Source organism: Coenobita brevimanus, unplaced genomic scaffold, assembly GCF_032717465.1.
Source record: "Coenobita brevimanus isolate Jiangsu-jjx unplaced genomic scaffold, ASM3271746v2 jjx.HiC_scaffold_1230, whole genome shotgun sequence".
Lineage (NCBI taxonomy): Eukaryota > Metazoa > Arthropoda > Malacostraca > Decapoda > Coenobitidae > Coenobita > Coenobita brevimanus.
Window position 1 is genome coordinate 40,369 of NW_027642046.1, and position 14,827 is coordinate 55,195.

Consider the following 14,827-nt stretch of genomic DNA (forward strand, 5'->3'; position numbering starts at 1 on the left):
GACCAAAAACATATGTCCCATGAATGGGCCTGCAAAGTCTACATGTACTCTTTCCCAGGGTCTTTCTGGGTATGGCCACACATGAAGGGGTGCAACGCTGGGTTTGTTTCTATTTATCTGGCAAATTTCACATGTGCTTACTGTCATTTCTATATCTTTGTCTAGCTTTGGCCACCATACATAAGATCTAGCAATACCCTTCATTGCGGACATACCTGGGTGTGCCTCATGTAGTTCTTTTAGTACCTGTTGTTGACCTGCAGGAGGAACCACCACCCTGTTTCCCCACATGATGCATCCTTCATCAGTGCTAAGTTCATACCTACGTACAAAAAGGGTTTAAACTCTGGAGCGTTTACATCATCTGGCCAACCCATCTTAATGAAATGTAACACCTTAGCATACACTGGGTCATAGGCAGTCCATCTCCTTATGTGCTTAGCAGATACAGGTGAGTCCTGAATATGCTCCAACAACAACACAGTATCAGTGGGGATGGGCTCTGATGCTATCCTTTCCTTTAGTGGCAGCCTACTCAAAAGATCTGCATTGGCATTGTCACGTCCACTCCTAAACTGTATCTGATAATCATAGCCAGCGAGAATAATGGCCCAACGCTGAATTCTTGCACTGGCCCTGCTGGGCAGTTCTTTCTTTTCATGCAACAAGGACACTATGGGCTTGTGATCTGTAACTAGTATAAATTTTCTACCAAAAACATAATTATGGAAATGCTGCACACCATAGACAATAGCCAGACTCTCCCTGTCTATCTGAGCATAATTTCTTTCTGCATCATTCAGTGTGCGAGAAGCAAATGCTATTGGTTGTTCTGAGCCATCCTCATTCTTATGAGCTAACACTGCACCCACACCATAAGGAGATGCATCACATGATAACACCAGTGGTTTTCCTGGGTCATAATGCACCAAAACTTCACTAGAAAGTAGCATCTTTTTAGCTTTTCTGAATGCTGCTTCTTGTGGCTGCATCCACTGCCAACGTACCTCCTTTTTCAACAGGTAATACAAGGGTGCTAATACTGAGGAAAGGTTTCTGAGGAACTTGCCATAAAAATTTATTCCTCCTAAAAATGATCTCAGTGTCTGAACATCTGTTGGCCTGGGTGCATCCACAATAGCCTTTACCTTGTCCTCCAATACATGAATACCTCGTGCATCAATTTTATGCCCTAAATAACTTACACTGGTTTTAAAAACCTCACACTTGTCAAAACTCAGTTTCAGTCCCTTATCATTTAGTTTTTCTATGACCCGATTTAAATTTGCCTTGTGTTCTGTCTCAGTACTACCAGTAACTAAAATGTCATCTACATACACCACAGTATGAGGAACATCTCTCAGCAAGTTATACATTTCCCTTTGAAAGATTCCTGGGGCACTTTTGATGCCATAAGGTAGCCTGTTGTACCGAAATAATCCTCTGTGAGTGTTTATGACACAATACCTTTTGGAGTCCTCATCCAACTGCATTTGCTGATAGGCAGCACTCAAATCCAATTTTGAAAATGACTTTCCACCTGTTAAACTTGTCAACAAGTCACTTATTTTGGGGACAGGAAAGCTATCCGTTTCACAAACAGGATTGATTGTCACCTTAAAATCTCCACAAATCCTGACCTGGGAGGAGGGTTTGGACACAACCACTACAGGAGTTGCCCATTCTGAATTCTCAACAGGTGTTAGCGTCCCATTAGCCACCAACCTATCCAGTTCCATGTTAGTGGCCTCTCTCAGTGCAAAAGGCAGTGGCCGTGCCTTACAAAACTTAGGCTTGGCATTAGGATCAACATAAATCTTAGCTTTCCCTCCTGTGTAGTTACCTAAACCTTCCTCAAACACTGATTTGTACTTTTCTTTCAGAGTTTCTACAATCTTCTCATCAGAAAATAGTTTGCCTTCTACTGTAAACACAGAATTCTTCCAATCAATCCTGAGCAATTCCAACCAATTTCTACCTAATAAATTTTGTCCAAGGCCTTTTACTACCACTAAAGGTAACTCATGTATCTGGTCATGGTGTTTGACAGTCACCATCAACACACCCTTTACTTCAAGTCTTTCACCAGTATATGCCCTCAAAATTACATCATCTTCAGTCAGTCGCTGGTGTAATTCAGGCACTTTTTCACAAATTTTCTGATATTCTTGTTCATTTATAATAGTAAAACTAGCACCTGTGTCTATTTCAAATTCTACCTGTTGTCCTTCCATACTTATCTTACAGAGATATGGTTTTATGCTGTTCAACCGTATTTTACTTTTGTTTCCACCACAATAGTTCACAGACTTAAAGTCAAAACTGTAGTCATTGTCAGCTTCACCTGCCACCTGATAAGCCTCACTGTTACATTCTTCCCCACCTGAGTCTTCAGATCCTGGCAATTGGTGCATTCCACCGGATTTCTGGGTCCATCGTCCTCTTGAAGGTGCCATATTCTTGGGGTGACTGTGCTGCATTGGCCTTGACGGGTAGCCCTGCTGCGCTGACCTGAACCGGCTGTTACTTCTGACAGACGGTGTCGCCCCATCCTTCTGGTGCATTGATCCCTCTCTCCTCCATGGTTTCCGGCATTTCTGGGATACATGGCCAAGTTGTTGGCAGTTAAAACACTTTTTATCTTTGGCCCAACATTTGTCAGGGTGGTGTGCCCCACCACATCTCCAACATGGTATATCCTCTTTCACCCTGTGCTGCTGCTGATATGTTGGTCCTTTCATGTCAGATATATCTTTCTGCGTTGATTCTATGACTACTGCCAGATCAAAAACCTTTTTGCAAGACAAAACCTCACCAGCTGGAGGCTCTAAAGCCAATAATTTTGTTTGTATATTTTCATCATTAATGCCAACAATCAACTGGTCATGTAACATTTGATCTTGTGGATGCATTGTCAAGGAATCAAAATTGCAGTGTTCTGTAAGTTCCTTCAAAGCAGCCATATACTGTGGTACAGTCTCCCTAGACTGCCTAATCCTCTTGTGAAACTTCAGCCTTGCCACAGTTTCCGAGAGTTTGGGTTCATGGTGGTTAGTTAACAATTTACAGAGTTCATCAAATTTTAATTCACCAGGCTGCTTGGGTTTACACAAACTCCTCAAAAGTCTGTATGTTTTGGCTCCCACCTCAGCTATCAATACTGACTTCTTTTTGGCGTCGTCCTCTATCTCATTTGCCAAAAAATAGTGTTCCAGCCTTTCTTTGTATTCAGTCCAAGACTCCAACTCGGAATCAAATGCATTTACTTGGCCAATGAGGGCCATAGCTGATACCTTGGGAAATGGCAGGGGTCGGACAGTTCAACGGCTGATAGCGGCGTCTCCAGCAGTGATTTCACACGTCACCCATACAGTCGTTCTGGCCGATCCCTCCTTTGTTTTATCCTCGTCGCCAGTTTCTAATATCTTGAAGATCTCTGCTTGACATCCACGACCACAGGGAAAGCAATTAAACAACACATCCAATGCAAAACAACAGCAGCACTTTATTCTTGTTCCTCAGCCCATACCTCTTGGTCGCTTGTCTGCCGATCTCGGCGTATACACAAACATGGGAAGAATTTCATACACTCCAATCATAACAAGTTCCCTCTCCCATGTTATGTAAGGATTCCCTTCCTGAGAGCTTTGCAAAAGTCAGAATTTTACAACTCTTTTTTTTCAGCACAGTATGTACACATACCATAACCAGTGATCACATGTACTATAAACACTAATAATAAGGGTACTGTACTTGCTGTACTTAACAAACTGAACACATTGATGTAATGATAGGTAACATACTATACATACTACAGTAATAAAATAATCATCGTAAGCACAATGTAAGACTTCCATAAGTACCTGTTTCTGAAAGCTGGGGTTTGCATCATATCAGGAATGTCTGTATGTCAGTGATTTTGCATGTGTTGAGTAATGATTGTCATTTTATTTTAAACAGTTTAAAATTTAATATGATTTTGTATCCGAATAAGGAAATAGATTACAGGTTGATGTATTTATCCAGAAGTATAGCATGAAGAGTTATGCTAAGTTTGACCTGCCTACCATCTAAACCTTTGGAACGAAATTGACACCACCACTTTCCCTCTCTTGTCTCATGCTAAACCCTTCAGTTCAAAAGGCCATTACAAGGAAAATAAAGATGTCTAGAGATAAGAGGAATAGCTTGCAATAAAAAAATCATCTTAGTGAAGTGAATTTGACTTGCCAGTCACTTTAATCTTTTGAATGAGATTAATGCTCACCACCATCTCTTTCATTTTTTCCAGTTCCCACTTGACGAGACAGAAGAGTCTCTCCACCATGGCTGCCGCACTCCACTTGAGGACATAGGACAGAAGCTCAACACAAAGTTCCCAATGTAAGGATACTCTGCTTCATGGGCATTTTGAGTTGAAAGCAAGTACTGTAGAAATGGGGTTCTGGGATTTTTTTTTCATGTCGCATGGTGGAATGGTTGGGATCCTTTCTCCTTAACTCGTAGTCGTATGACTGTTTCATTATGGTCTTGCTATCTGCAGAGGATTTTATTCACTTTGTGAAAGAATTTCTTAACTGTTAGGGGGTTACATATAGCTTTCATTAACCCTTCAGTACCATAAAATCCTCAAAGTGTGGAAGTGAGAAGCGGGGGTGTGCTGGTGATGATGTGATGCCACTCTATGCCACACTCCCACCATGAGGACCAGCAGAGGTATCTGAGGACATATGACATGCAGAGCAACCACACACGAAAGCAACTTCTGTGCCGACAGAGAGGGCAAGCTAAGCCATGTCGAGCCAACTGTCATAGAGTTAAATGGAGGGTGACTTGGGCAGAGTACCCACATTCTCACTACCCACCCTACTGCATGGGCCCTGGCTACATCATTCCAAGGAATCTTGTGGCTCCTTTGTATAATGCAGCGAGTAAGAAAAGACCTTTTCGTATAGAGGATACTTATTACACTGGCCTGCTACCAACACAACTAGGCTGGACCAAACACATCAATGACTATTTTCCCTGGCGACCACGTAGCTGGAAAAACAGCTTTCTTAAAAAGCATCTCATGATCTTAGAGCTAGACAAGTGGCTGGGAAGAGCAGCTTCTGCACTTGTTTGGTCCAACATCCTGCACTACCAAGGGCTTGTGCCATCTACTAATCATACACTTGAAACTCATGATTGATTGATTGTAATACATGTACAGTGTGCAGCAAAAGTCCTAAAACCTCTCCTGTTTTTAAGTCAGCTGGCATGAATCCACAACCTCTGACACTGATCACTTTATTTGACCATGGATTACTGTAATCAGTGTCATTTGCTTTTAAATTCACCAGATTACTTTTTGAGTCCATGGAGGAAAAAGTAGGAGGGACATAGATACTTTTGCTGCTGATAGTACACTCAAAAGCAATAACTGATTGGCCCCTGGTGGATAAAGCCAGCACCAGTGAACAACCAATTTACTGTAAGGTGAAGTAAATTCCAAAAGGTGAGAGTGAAGATGAGTGTACAGTGAAATGCTGGGGAAGACAGTGAGATGTGATAATTATAAATGGCAAATGTAATGCATGGCTATACAGACTTGATGTTGCCATCGAATCATGAGACAGGGAACAGCCCCAAGTACACAAAGTCCAAGTCGAAACTAAACATTCATACGGTTCCATTACGGTATATATCTCATTACACATAATTGATTTCTTTTGAATAACAGTTGTTAGCAACATCTGTTGGAAGGTTAATAGATAGTTTGGTCACTTAGTTAAACTTGAAGTGTAAGCAGAGTGGTTTATGATGGGATCCAGTACTCTTATGTATATATTCTCAGTGAAGAACATACAAAAAGTACTGTAGCATTAATCTCATTGGTGGTAGGTGGTGACGACCATCATCCACTCATTTGATGTAGCGCTGCCTATTTCTTCCTTAGCCTTTATCATTCTTTTTCTGTGCATGTCCTCCTCTCTTCCTATTTCTCTCATCTTTCCTGTCACTTCTTATCGCTTTTCTTTCCTTTACAGGTGGCTTTACATTGAATGACAAGCCAAATGGTTTCCTGTAAGCCAAGAAACCATTTACAACGCTGGGTGGTAACCATATAACCAAAGCATACGTGCTCCCTATGTGTCAGCAAGTGGGTTGGTGGAGGGTTAGTGCCCCTCCCCGTAAAACAAATAACTCAAAGTCAAATGGCCACCCCTTACGGGATTATGGCATCTGGCAATAGACAGATAGATAGATAGATTTAAGTACTTGGGTAGTGTGATGAGTAAGGATGGAAGTTTGGAGGGTGAAGTGCTTGAAAGGGTACAACAAGGAAGAATGGTTGCTGGTTCCTTGAAACCAGTGATAAGAAACAGGGAAGTGAGCATGGAAGCGATCACTAACATCACTGCCAAAGGTGACTGGAAATGGAAAGTGAGGAGTGAAAGTTTCGTTGATTTGCATCTTTACAAAAGCTATAACTGTGCAAGTGGCCTTAACCCCTGCAACCTGATGTAATCTGCATGTGAAATCTTCTATCTATCTATCTGTCTATTGCCAGATGCCATAATCCCGTAAGGGGTGGCCATTTGACTTTGAGTTATTTGTTTTATGGGGAGGGGCACTAACCCTCCACCAACCCAATTGCTGACATGTAGGGAGCACGTATGATTTGGTTATATGGTTACCACCCAGCGTTGTAAATGGTTTCTTGGCTTACAGGAAACCATTTGGCTTGTCACTCAATGTAAAGCTACCTGTAAAGGAAAGAAGAGCAATAAGAAGTGACAGGAAAGATGGGAGAAATAGGAAGAGAGGAGGACAGGCACAGAAAAAGAATGATAAAGGCTAAGGAAGAAGTAGGCAGCACTACATCAAGTGAGTGGATGATGGTCGCCACCACCTACCACCATGTACTCACATTTTCCATTTCCTCATCATCCAACCTCACTGTACATTCACTGACTTCACTTCTCTCGATGACCATAACTTTACTTTTCCCTACATTCACCTTTAAATTCCGTTTCTTACACACTCTCCAAAACTCGTCCACCAAGCCTTTCAGCTCCCCTTCATCTTCACTTAACATCTGCAAACAACAGTACAGGGAGTTTCCAGAGACTACCCTCTCTCACTAGGGTCACTCCAACATCCACTGCCCCACCTTGTATCTCTTTTATAACCCCATTCATGTACAGATTGAACAACCATGGAGATATGACACATCCCTGTTTCAACCCAACCTTCAAAGAGAAAAATTCACTCAGTTCACCATCCACATGCACTGCAGCCTTAGCACCCTCATACATACTCTTCACAGCATTCAGCACCTTCCCAGCTACTCAATATATTCATAATACTTTCCACAATCCTTGTCTATCCACCCTATCATTTGCTTTCTCCAAATGCATAAAGGCCGCCTACAACTTCTTTCCCTTCTCTAGAAACTTTTCCACTAAAGATCTAAGAATGAATATCTGATCTACACAACCTCTTCCCTTCCTAAAGCCTCCCTGTTCTTCTCCAACTAATTCCTCTGTTATTTCCTTAACTCCATCAGGTACTTGAGTGTGCGAAAGTGGATGTATGTGGAATAACTGAAACTAAATGAAGAGGTGAGAGTGAGAGACAATGGGGGTATGGATGGGAAATATGTGCAGGAGTAGGTGAGAATGAGAGGGCAAAAGAAGGAGTGTGTATTGTTGTGAGTAAAAGATTGAAGAAGAACATAAGAGAGTACGGATCAGTTGGCTCAAAGATTGTGTGGGTTAGATTGAATGTTGGAATACAAATGTGGGCAATTGCATGCGTGTATGTGCCAACACCAGGTCGTGCAAGCAGAGTGAGAGAAGAGTTCTGGACAAATGTGGAAGTGTGCATGGAAAAGTTTGGAAGGAATGAGAGAGTGTTTTTGATTGGTAATATGAAAGAGGTAAACAGTCATCACTCAAAGGATGAATAATAAATTGACAGATGATAGGAGCAAACCATAAATATTACTCTACAGTAGTAATGTACCTCTTTTTATTAAATTTCAAATTTATGTTGCTGCTAGTATGTACAGAGCCAATAGCTCTTAAAATATTTCATTTCATTTTGAGAGTGTGGGGACCTCATAGTCAGTGTGATGTACTAAGAAATACTGAAGTTCATCCTTACTCTACAGGTGTCTAGCCAGGGAGCACTCAATTGCAACAGCAGCAGTCAAGATGTGCTTAATGCTGATTCAAGGTCAAGGAGTATTTAGTGCAGTGTGGTGGGGCCTGCAGGGTGTACGGTATATGGAGAAGGTTGGAGGGCAGTGTGGAGGTAAGCAAACTACATGTTGTATTCCATCAGCTAATGAGACTTTCTAGCATCTCTTCCTTACCATAATATTCTCATATAATATTTGTAATAGTAATTATTTTATTTTGGACTAATAATGCATAAATAGCACACAGGAGATTGGTAACCTGTTCAGTCTGAGGACATCTTTTATTCTTGTGACTGCAAGACAGATATACTCAAGAAAATTCCCAAGTAATGAAGGGGTTAATGAAAACTATATCAAGCTCTTCCAGTTCAAAAAGTCATCCTTAGTTGAATGTAGTTTTATAGAGGCAGCAATAATAGAATTTATTAAATTCCCTTGGCTGACTTTCATAACATGCCATTTGTGGAAATTGACTGGTAAGGAAGAGGTGTAAGTTAGCCTTCTACTCTGATGAGAATGTAGCTTTTATTTATTTTTAAGGGGAAGGAGGGAGGATGGTGAGCAGATAAACAAACTACATTTGGTGATATTCATGCTTTGTATTGCTCTCACTCACTAGGAACAGCCACTATAACACTGACAAATAACCTTCGTATGGTTAAAAAAAACACGATGTATTTCATGTGAAGTATAAAACACTAGTTGTATTGCACATGAAGTAATTCTGACATGAATCACATTCATTGTTATTCTATGTGGGGATTACTTCACACTTGAATATATTGCATCTATATGCTAGAACATATAAAAAGTTAAGATAAATGTTTGTGAGAAGAAAGTTGGATGTGTTAGCTTTGAGTGAAACGAAGATGAAAAGGAAGGGGGAATCTATGTTTGGAAGTGTGAATGGAAGATTGTCAGGTGTTGATAGAGGAAGGGCAAGAGAAGGTGTGGCCTTGTTAGTGAGTCCAGGAGTACAGCAATGTGTGATTGAATGGAAGGAGGTGTCATCGAGACTGATGTGGGTGAAAGCGAAATTTGAACGTGATTTGTGGGTGTTTGTGAGTGCATATGGGCTTGGTAGTGAAAGGGATGAACAAGACAGGGAGTCGTTCTGGAATGATGTTGATGAGTGTCTGCAGAGTTTTGGAGCGAATGTGAATGTGGTAATGATGGGAGATCTGAATGCTAGAGTGGGAAATGTAGCAGTTGAAGGTGTAGTTGGTATGCATGGTGTGCCTGGAAGAAATGAAAATGGGGAACGAATGATAGCGATGTGTGTTGAACGAGAGATGGTGATTGGGAATACGCTGTTTGAGAAGAAAGATATTTATAAGTATACATGGGTGAGACAGGAGGGTGGAAGGGTTGTTGATAGAGCACTGATGGACTATGTGGTTGTGTCTAGGAATGTAATAGGATGATTGTTGGATGTGAGAGTTCTGAGAGGGGAGGGTGGAGGTATGTCTGACCACTACCTGGTGGAGGGAAAGTTAAGAGTAGGTAAGAGATGGGTGAGAGGTAGGAGGGTTAGGTGTGGCAGGGAGGTTTTGAAAGTGAGTGAGTTGGATAAAAGAGAGAAAAAGATAGAGTATCAGGAGAAATTGAAAGATGAGTGGAACGCAGTGAAAGATCGGGAAAATGGCAGCTTGGAGGAGGAATGGCAGTTGTTTAAGAGTGCTGTGGTGGGGCATGCAGAAGAGGTGTGTGGTGTGAGACGTGTGGGTGGTGGTGTAAGAAAAGGAAGTGAATGGTGGTGCGAGGAAGTAAGTATGGCTGTGGCTGAGAAGAGACGTGCATATGAAGTGTGGCTGCAGAGGAAGGATGAGATGTCATATGAAAGGTATAAGGAAAAGAGGAATAGAGCGAGAAGGGCTGTGCGTGATGCTAAATTGGCAGCAGATGAGAGGTGGGGTAGGCGGCTGACAGAGAATTTTCAACAGAATAAGAAAATGTTTTGGGAGGAGGTGAAAAGGGTGCGAAAGGGAGAGTCTGGGAAGGAAGAACGAGTAAAAGCAGAAGATGGAAGGATGTTAATTGAGATGGATGCAGTAAGGAAGTGATGGCCAGAGTATTTTGAACGATTGTTAAATGTAGAGGAGGAAAGGGTGGCTGAGATTGTGGCGGATGGAAGGATGCAAGGAATAAATCTGTTGGAAGAGTTGAATGATTCTATGATCATGAAGGAGGAAGTGGAGAAGGCAGTAAAGGAGATGAAAACAGGGAAAGCTGCAGGTATGGATGGGTGTGCTGTGGAATGCCTGAAGGGTGGTGGAGTGACTATTGTTGACTGGTTAGTAAGATTGTTGAATGTGTGCTTTGAGAAAGGTATGGTGCCAATTGACTGGGCAAGTGCGTGTGTGGTCCCGTTGTATAAAGGCAAGGGTGATAAGTATGAATGTACTAGCTTTAGGCCTTGAGCCTGGTCCCAGAAATTTGACCATCGGTACCATCTGTCGTGCATTTTAAAATAGCAATATGTCTCTACTTTTCATTTTTGTATGATAGCACTTCGAAAGCAGTAGCTTTTTATTCATAAAGAGCCACTTTTCAATGGTACCGATAATCAAACTTTTCCGAGGCAGTGTGGGTGCATGGTAAGTAATGATCAGTAGAGTTACAAAATAATCCTTCAGACCTTTAATACTGAAAGTATTCAAGCAAATTTATCTACAGTGCTCGTCAGAAGTATAGAGCGCCCTGCGTCCCTCCTGAGAAACAAACCTTTCAACATTGAAAAAACATATAAATAATGCATTTTATTTACCTTTAGTGCTTCGTAGGGTAGCCTTTACGTTTCTTCACGGACCTGAGACGTCTTGGAAGTGAAAGGGCGAGGCTCCTGAGGTGCTGGAGGGGTATTTTGTCCCAGGAGTCACGAATGGCGGCTTCCAGCTTAGGCAGAGAGCTCACGTCTTTCCCTTGGAGACTCTTCTTTACGAGGTACCAGAGGTTTTCAATGGGGTTGAGGTCTGGGCTATTTCCTGGCCAGTCTGTCATGAATGATACCTCGCAGTCACGAAGCCAATTGGTGACCGATTTGGCCTTGTGAGCAGGTGCACCGTCCTGCTGAAACACTCGTGCACCTGTTAGCTCGAAGGAGTCTGGTAAATGATCACACAGAAGCTCCAGGTAAACATCCTGATTCACTCTGATGTTCTTGGGAAGTACAACAAGCTTCCCCAAACCCTTCCCTGAGAAACAACCCCATACCATGAGTGAATCAGGATGTTTAACTGTGCTTTCTACATACCGTGGGTCAAGTGGGTCACTACCTTTGCGTCGATACACACGTGCTCCTCTGTTACAGGTAACACTAAACGTTGCCTCATCAGACCACAACACTGACAACCATTGCTCCTCACCCCAGGTTAGATATTTATTAGCAAAAGGAAAGCCTACGAATTCTCTGGCTCTTGGTGAGAAGAGGCTTTTTCACAGGCCTGTGACTTGTGTAACCAAGCTCATGCACCCTACGAGACACTGTTCTCACTGACACCTCACCAAACACTTCCGGGTTGCTCTCCTTAATTTTCCTTGCACTCACACGAGGATTAAACTCCACTGCACGTTTTAAAACATTAACAGACCTTGGGGAAGTTTTCCTAGGCCTACCAGACCGCGGTTTCTTTGTGGGAACTGCACCACTGTTTTCCTCCCGAAACCGCGCACACCAACGACGCACTGTCGATCGTGCCACACCAACCAATTCACTAATTTCCTTTGTCTGGTGGCCTGCCTCCTTTAGAGCAATGATCTGGGATATGATTTCACTCGATAGTTCACGGGTAGGTGCCATAACAAAGTTGTGAAGGCCAGAAAACTGTGGGACACTCGGTAAAAAATGGCGCAATTTCAGAGGGACACTCGGCGGAGTTCCTCTCTCTCAGGCAGCCCGTGGGCGACTGAGGCGGGAACCAACCAGCGCGTCGGAAGGCCCCAGGCTACCGTGACGTCATGCTCGGAGCTCAAACTTGTGGCTCAATTCTTACCCCCCAGAATGGGGTGATTCTTTTTGGGCCATAAGTATTGCGCGCCTGGCGGACAACGCTGAATACTTCTGACGAGCACTGTATATAACAATATATATGACAATGCTGATACAGAGCAGATTTACATGGTGGTAGCTGCCAGGCTTCAGCCTCTTCTTTCTTGGCACAAAAGATTTGGTAACGTAGCTCATCCACTCTAGTTGCTCCCTGGATACTGTACAGGTGACACGTGAAGGCCTCTAACTTCTGAAAGTGCTCCTGACTTAGGTTCCAGCCCTCTCCAACCCTCTGCAGGGCCTCTCGGTGTTCTGTGTTACCTTTCATTAGTTTCAAAGCAGAGAACTTCCCCTTTCCTGCAAAGGCACTCACAGTGTCGCAGCCCGTCATGGCATGAAGACCCAGAAGTGCTTTTGTGTTGTCTGGTCCAAGTGTGGCTGCAACTTTGGTAACATCTATGTACTTTACTCTGTTTTTGGTACCACTTTTTATATAGATGCTGCTTGGGATATCATTAGAGAAGGCCACACATAGCACTAGAACGTCTGTGTCATCTGATACAACCTTCATTGCTGTATAGCCCTGTGAGGCTGCATGGGCAGCATGAAGAAGAAGTCGTGTGTCTGCTTCTTCTTGAGTGGACTTTAATCCATCCACTACCATGGAACCATGCTCGGTCAGTCAATAACAGGTTTCCCCACAGGTGACATATATGACTTTGCCAACAAACCGTCTATGGTGTCTTGGATGTTTCTACTCATCTGTGATGACCTTGATTAGGTTTTCCTTGTTTCTGGAACTGGCAAGGAACTTTCTCCATTGTTTGATGGTATGGCCAGGTGAGATGCTCTTGAACTGGGTAGATTCAGACTCACCTCGCTGAACTCTCTCAGCAGCTTTGATTGAATTTTCTTGGTACACATGGAATACAACATCAATGCGTGGAGAATCATCACCTTCTGCAATTACAATGGAAAGAGGATGGTCAGCAACTTCAGCAAAGGTTTTATGGGTGCCTCTTATTTTCTGGATCAGGGCCATACCATCAATAAGACAAGCAGCTTTCCCTGGCACACATTCCGCTGGACAGACATTCTTCTGTAGCTCTTTGGCCAGTGCAGCTTTATTTGTCTTTCTGAGGCTACCATCTGCTGTTGCTAGGGTCCATGGAAGAGGGCCTAGTGGGTACTGAAAAACCTCCTGCAGATTCAAACTTCTGCTCTGAGCAATGAGTACCATGTGATCAAATAGATTTCGTTCAGCTTTCATGATTACTTCCTTTGGAGTGTTGCTATTTGTCTTCTTTTTCTTGTTCAAGTTGGCGAATGTCTTCAGGTTCAGTTTGGGCAGAGGGTCGTGAAATTTCTTGACTGGTGGACTGCTTTGTAGCCTTTCCTCTCTGAAATTTTGATATGCTCTTTGTCCTAATTGTCTTGCTTCTAGAAGGTCTGTTTCAATATCTTTTGGAGCCACACATCCACTTGACAAGCAAACAAGATCCATTTGTTCAGTACTGATAGGATTCATCCAGCTATTGTCCAGAATCTCCATCAACCTCTTGACATCTTGTTCATCTTTGAGGATTCTTGTTTTTTGAAGATCTTTGTGCATACTGTTTGGTTGATCCATGTCCAATGCATATTTCAGGGTTCTAAGATATGAGCTATGATACTCTGCAGTCAAGTAGTAAAGGTTAACTGCTGCTGGCTTTAGACTGAAGCCTTTTGTACCGCCAGCTGTCTGAGTGTCTCTGTTAATCGTCTTCTCCACAGCCTGGTCAACTGGAACCTTTCCAAATGTATTTTCAGTTCCAAGCTGTATAGACAAACCTCCTGCCTTCAAATACTCATAGACATCAGGATTTTCTGTGGGAAGATGTGACATTTCAGTATAGTAACATGAGAGGTATCTGGCGTAGTTAATGTTATCATAACTGAAGCACCAGGGTATCATAGCCTGGATTGCTGCAAGGTGCAGGTGCCAATCTCCTTCACGAGAGGCTCTCACGAAATTCAACACAATCTCCACCATTTCAACATAACTCATCCAGAAGCAGGCCAAAGGACCACACTTACTGCGAAGATGTTCTTTGAACTTGTCAAACAGTTCAGCCATCACTTGGAAAGAAGGAGACTGGATGAGCTCTGTGAAAGAAGTCTGGCACAGGTTTGCAGACATGGTTTCAATCTCAACCACCAATGACTGAAGATGATGTGCACTCTCACTATGATGCTCCTCACACCAGGATGGGAATTCTCTCCAAACCAGGCGCATCAAAGCTTCATACAGAAGCTTATGAAGTCGAATGGCACGGTTGTATTTGCGTCCTTCCAACACACCAGAAATGGATCCCTCTGCAATGACACCTGACTCGATGCAAAGGTCTTGTAGTCCTGCATCAGAGAAACGCTTCCCAATCACTGCCATTAATGTGCATATTGTATGGAATGCCCCAAGTCGTGGTACAATGTTCGAAAACGTGTCCTTGTGCTTCCACAATATCTCAGTGACCTTTGCATATATCGCTTGGTCACACACTACGACAATGCTTTTGAGCTCCAAAGTATTCCTGATCTTCTGCGAATGAATCACAACTTCATGGATAGTGGACATTTCAGTAGCTGGAGCATTGATGGTGGGTAGATATGCC

The 14,827-nt window shown here is 42.8% G+C and overlaps 1 protein-coding gene across 1 annotated transcript; it reads right to left on the reverse strand.

Annotated features, from left to right (window-relative positions):
• Window positions 1-239: 239 nt before the first annotated feature.
• LOC145389539 (uncharacterized) lies at window positions 240-3,284 on the reverse strand. The gene has a single exon (XM_080264808.1). The coding sequence runs from the start codon at window positions 3,282-3,284 to the stop codon at window positions 240-242; it is 3,045 nt and encodes a 1,014-aa protein (XP_080120934.1).
• Window positions 3,285-14,827: the final 11,543 nt, after the last annotated feature.

Coding starts and splice junctions, on each gene's coding strand:
- LOC145389539 (XM_080264808.1), bottom strand. CDS start 3,284: ATGGCCCTCATTGGCCAAGTAAATGCATTTGATTCCGAGTTGGAGTCT.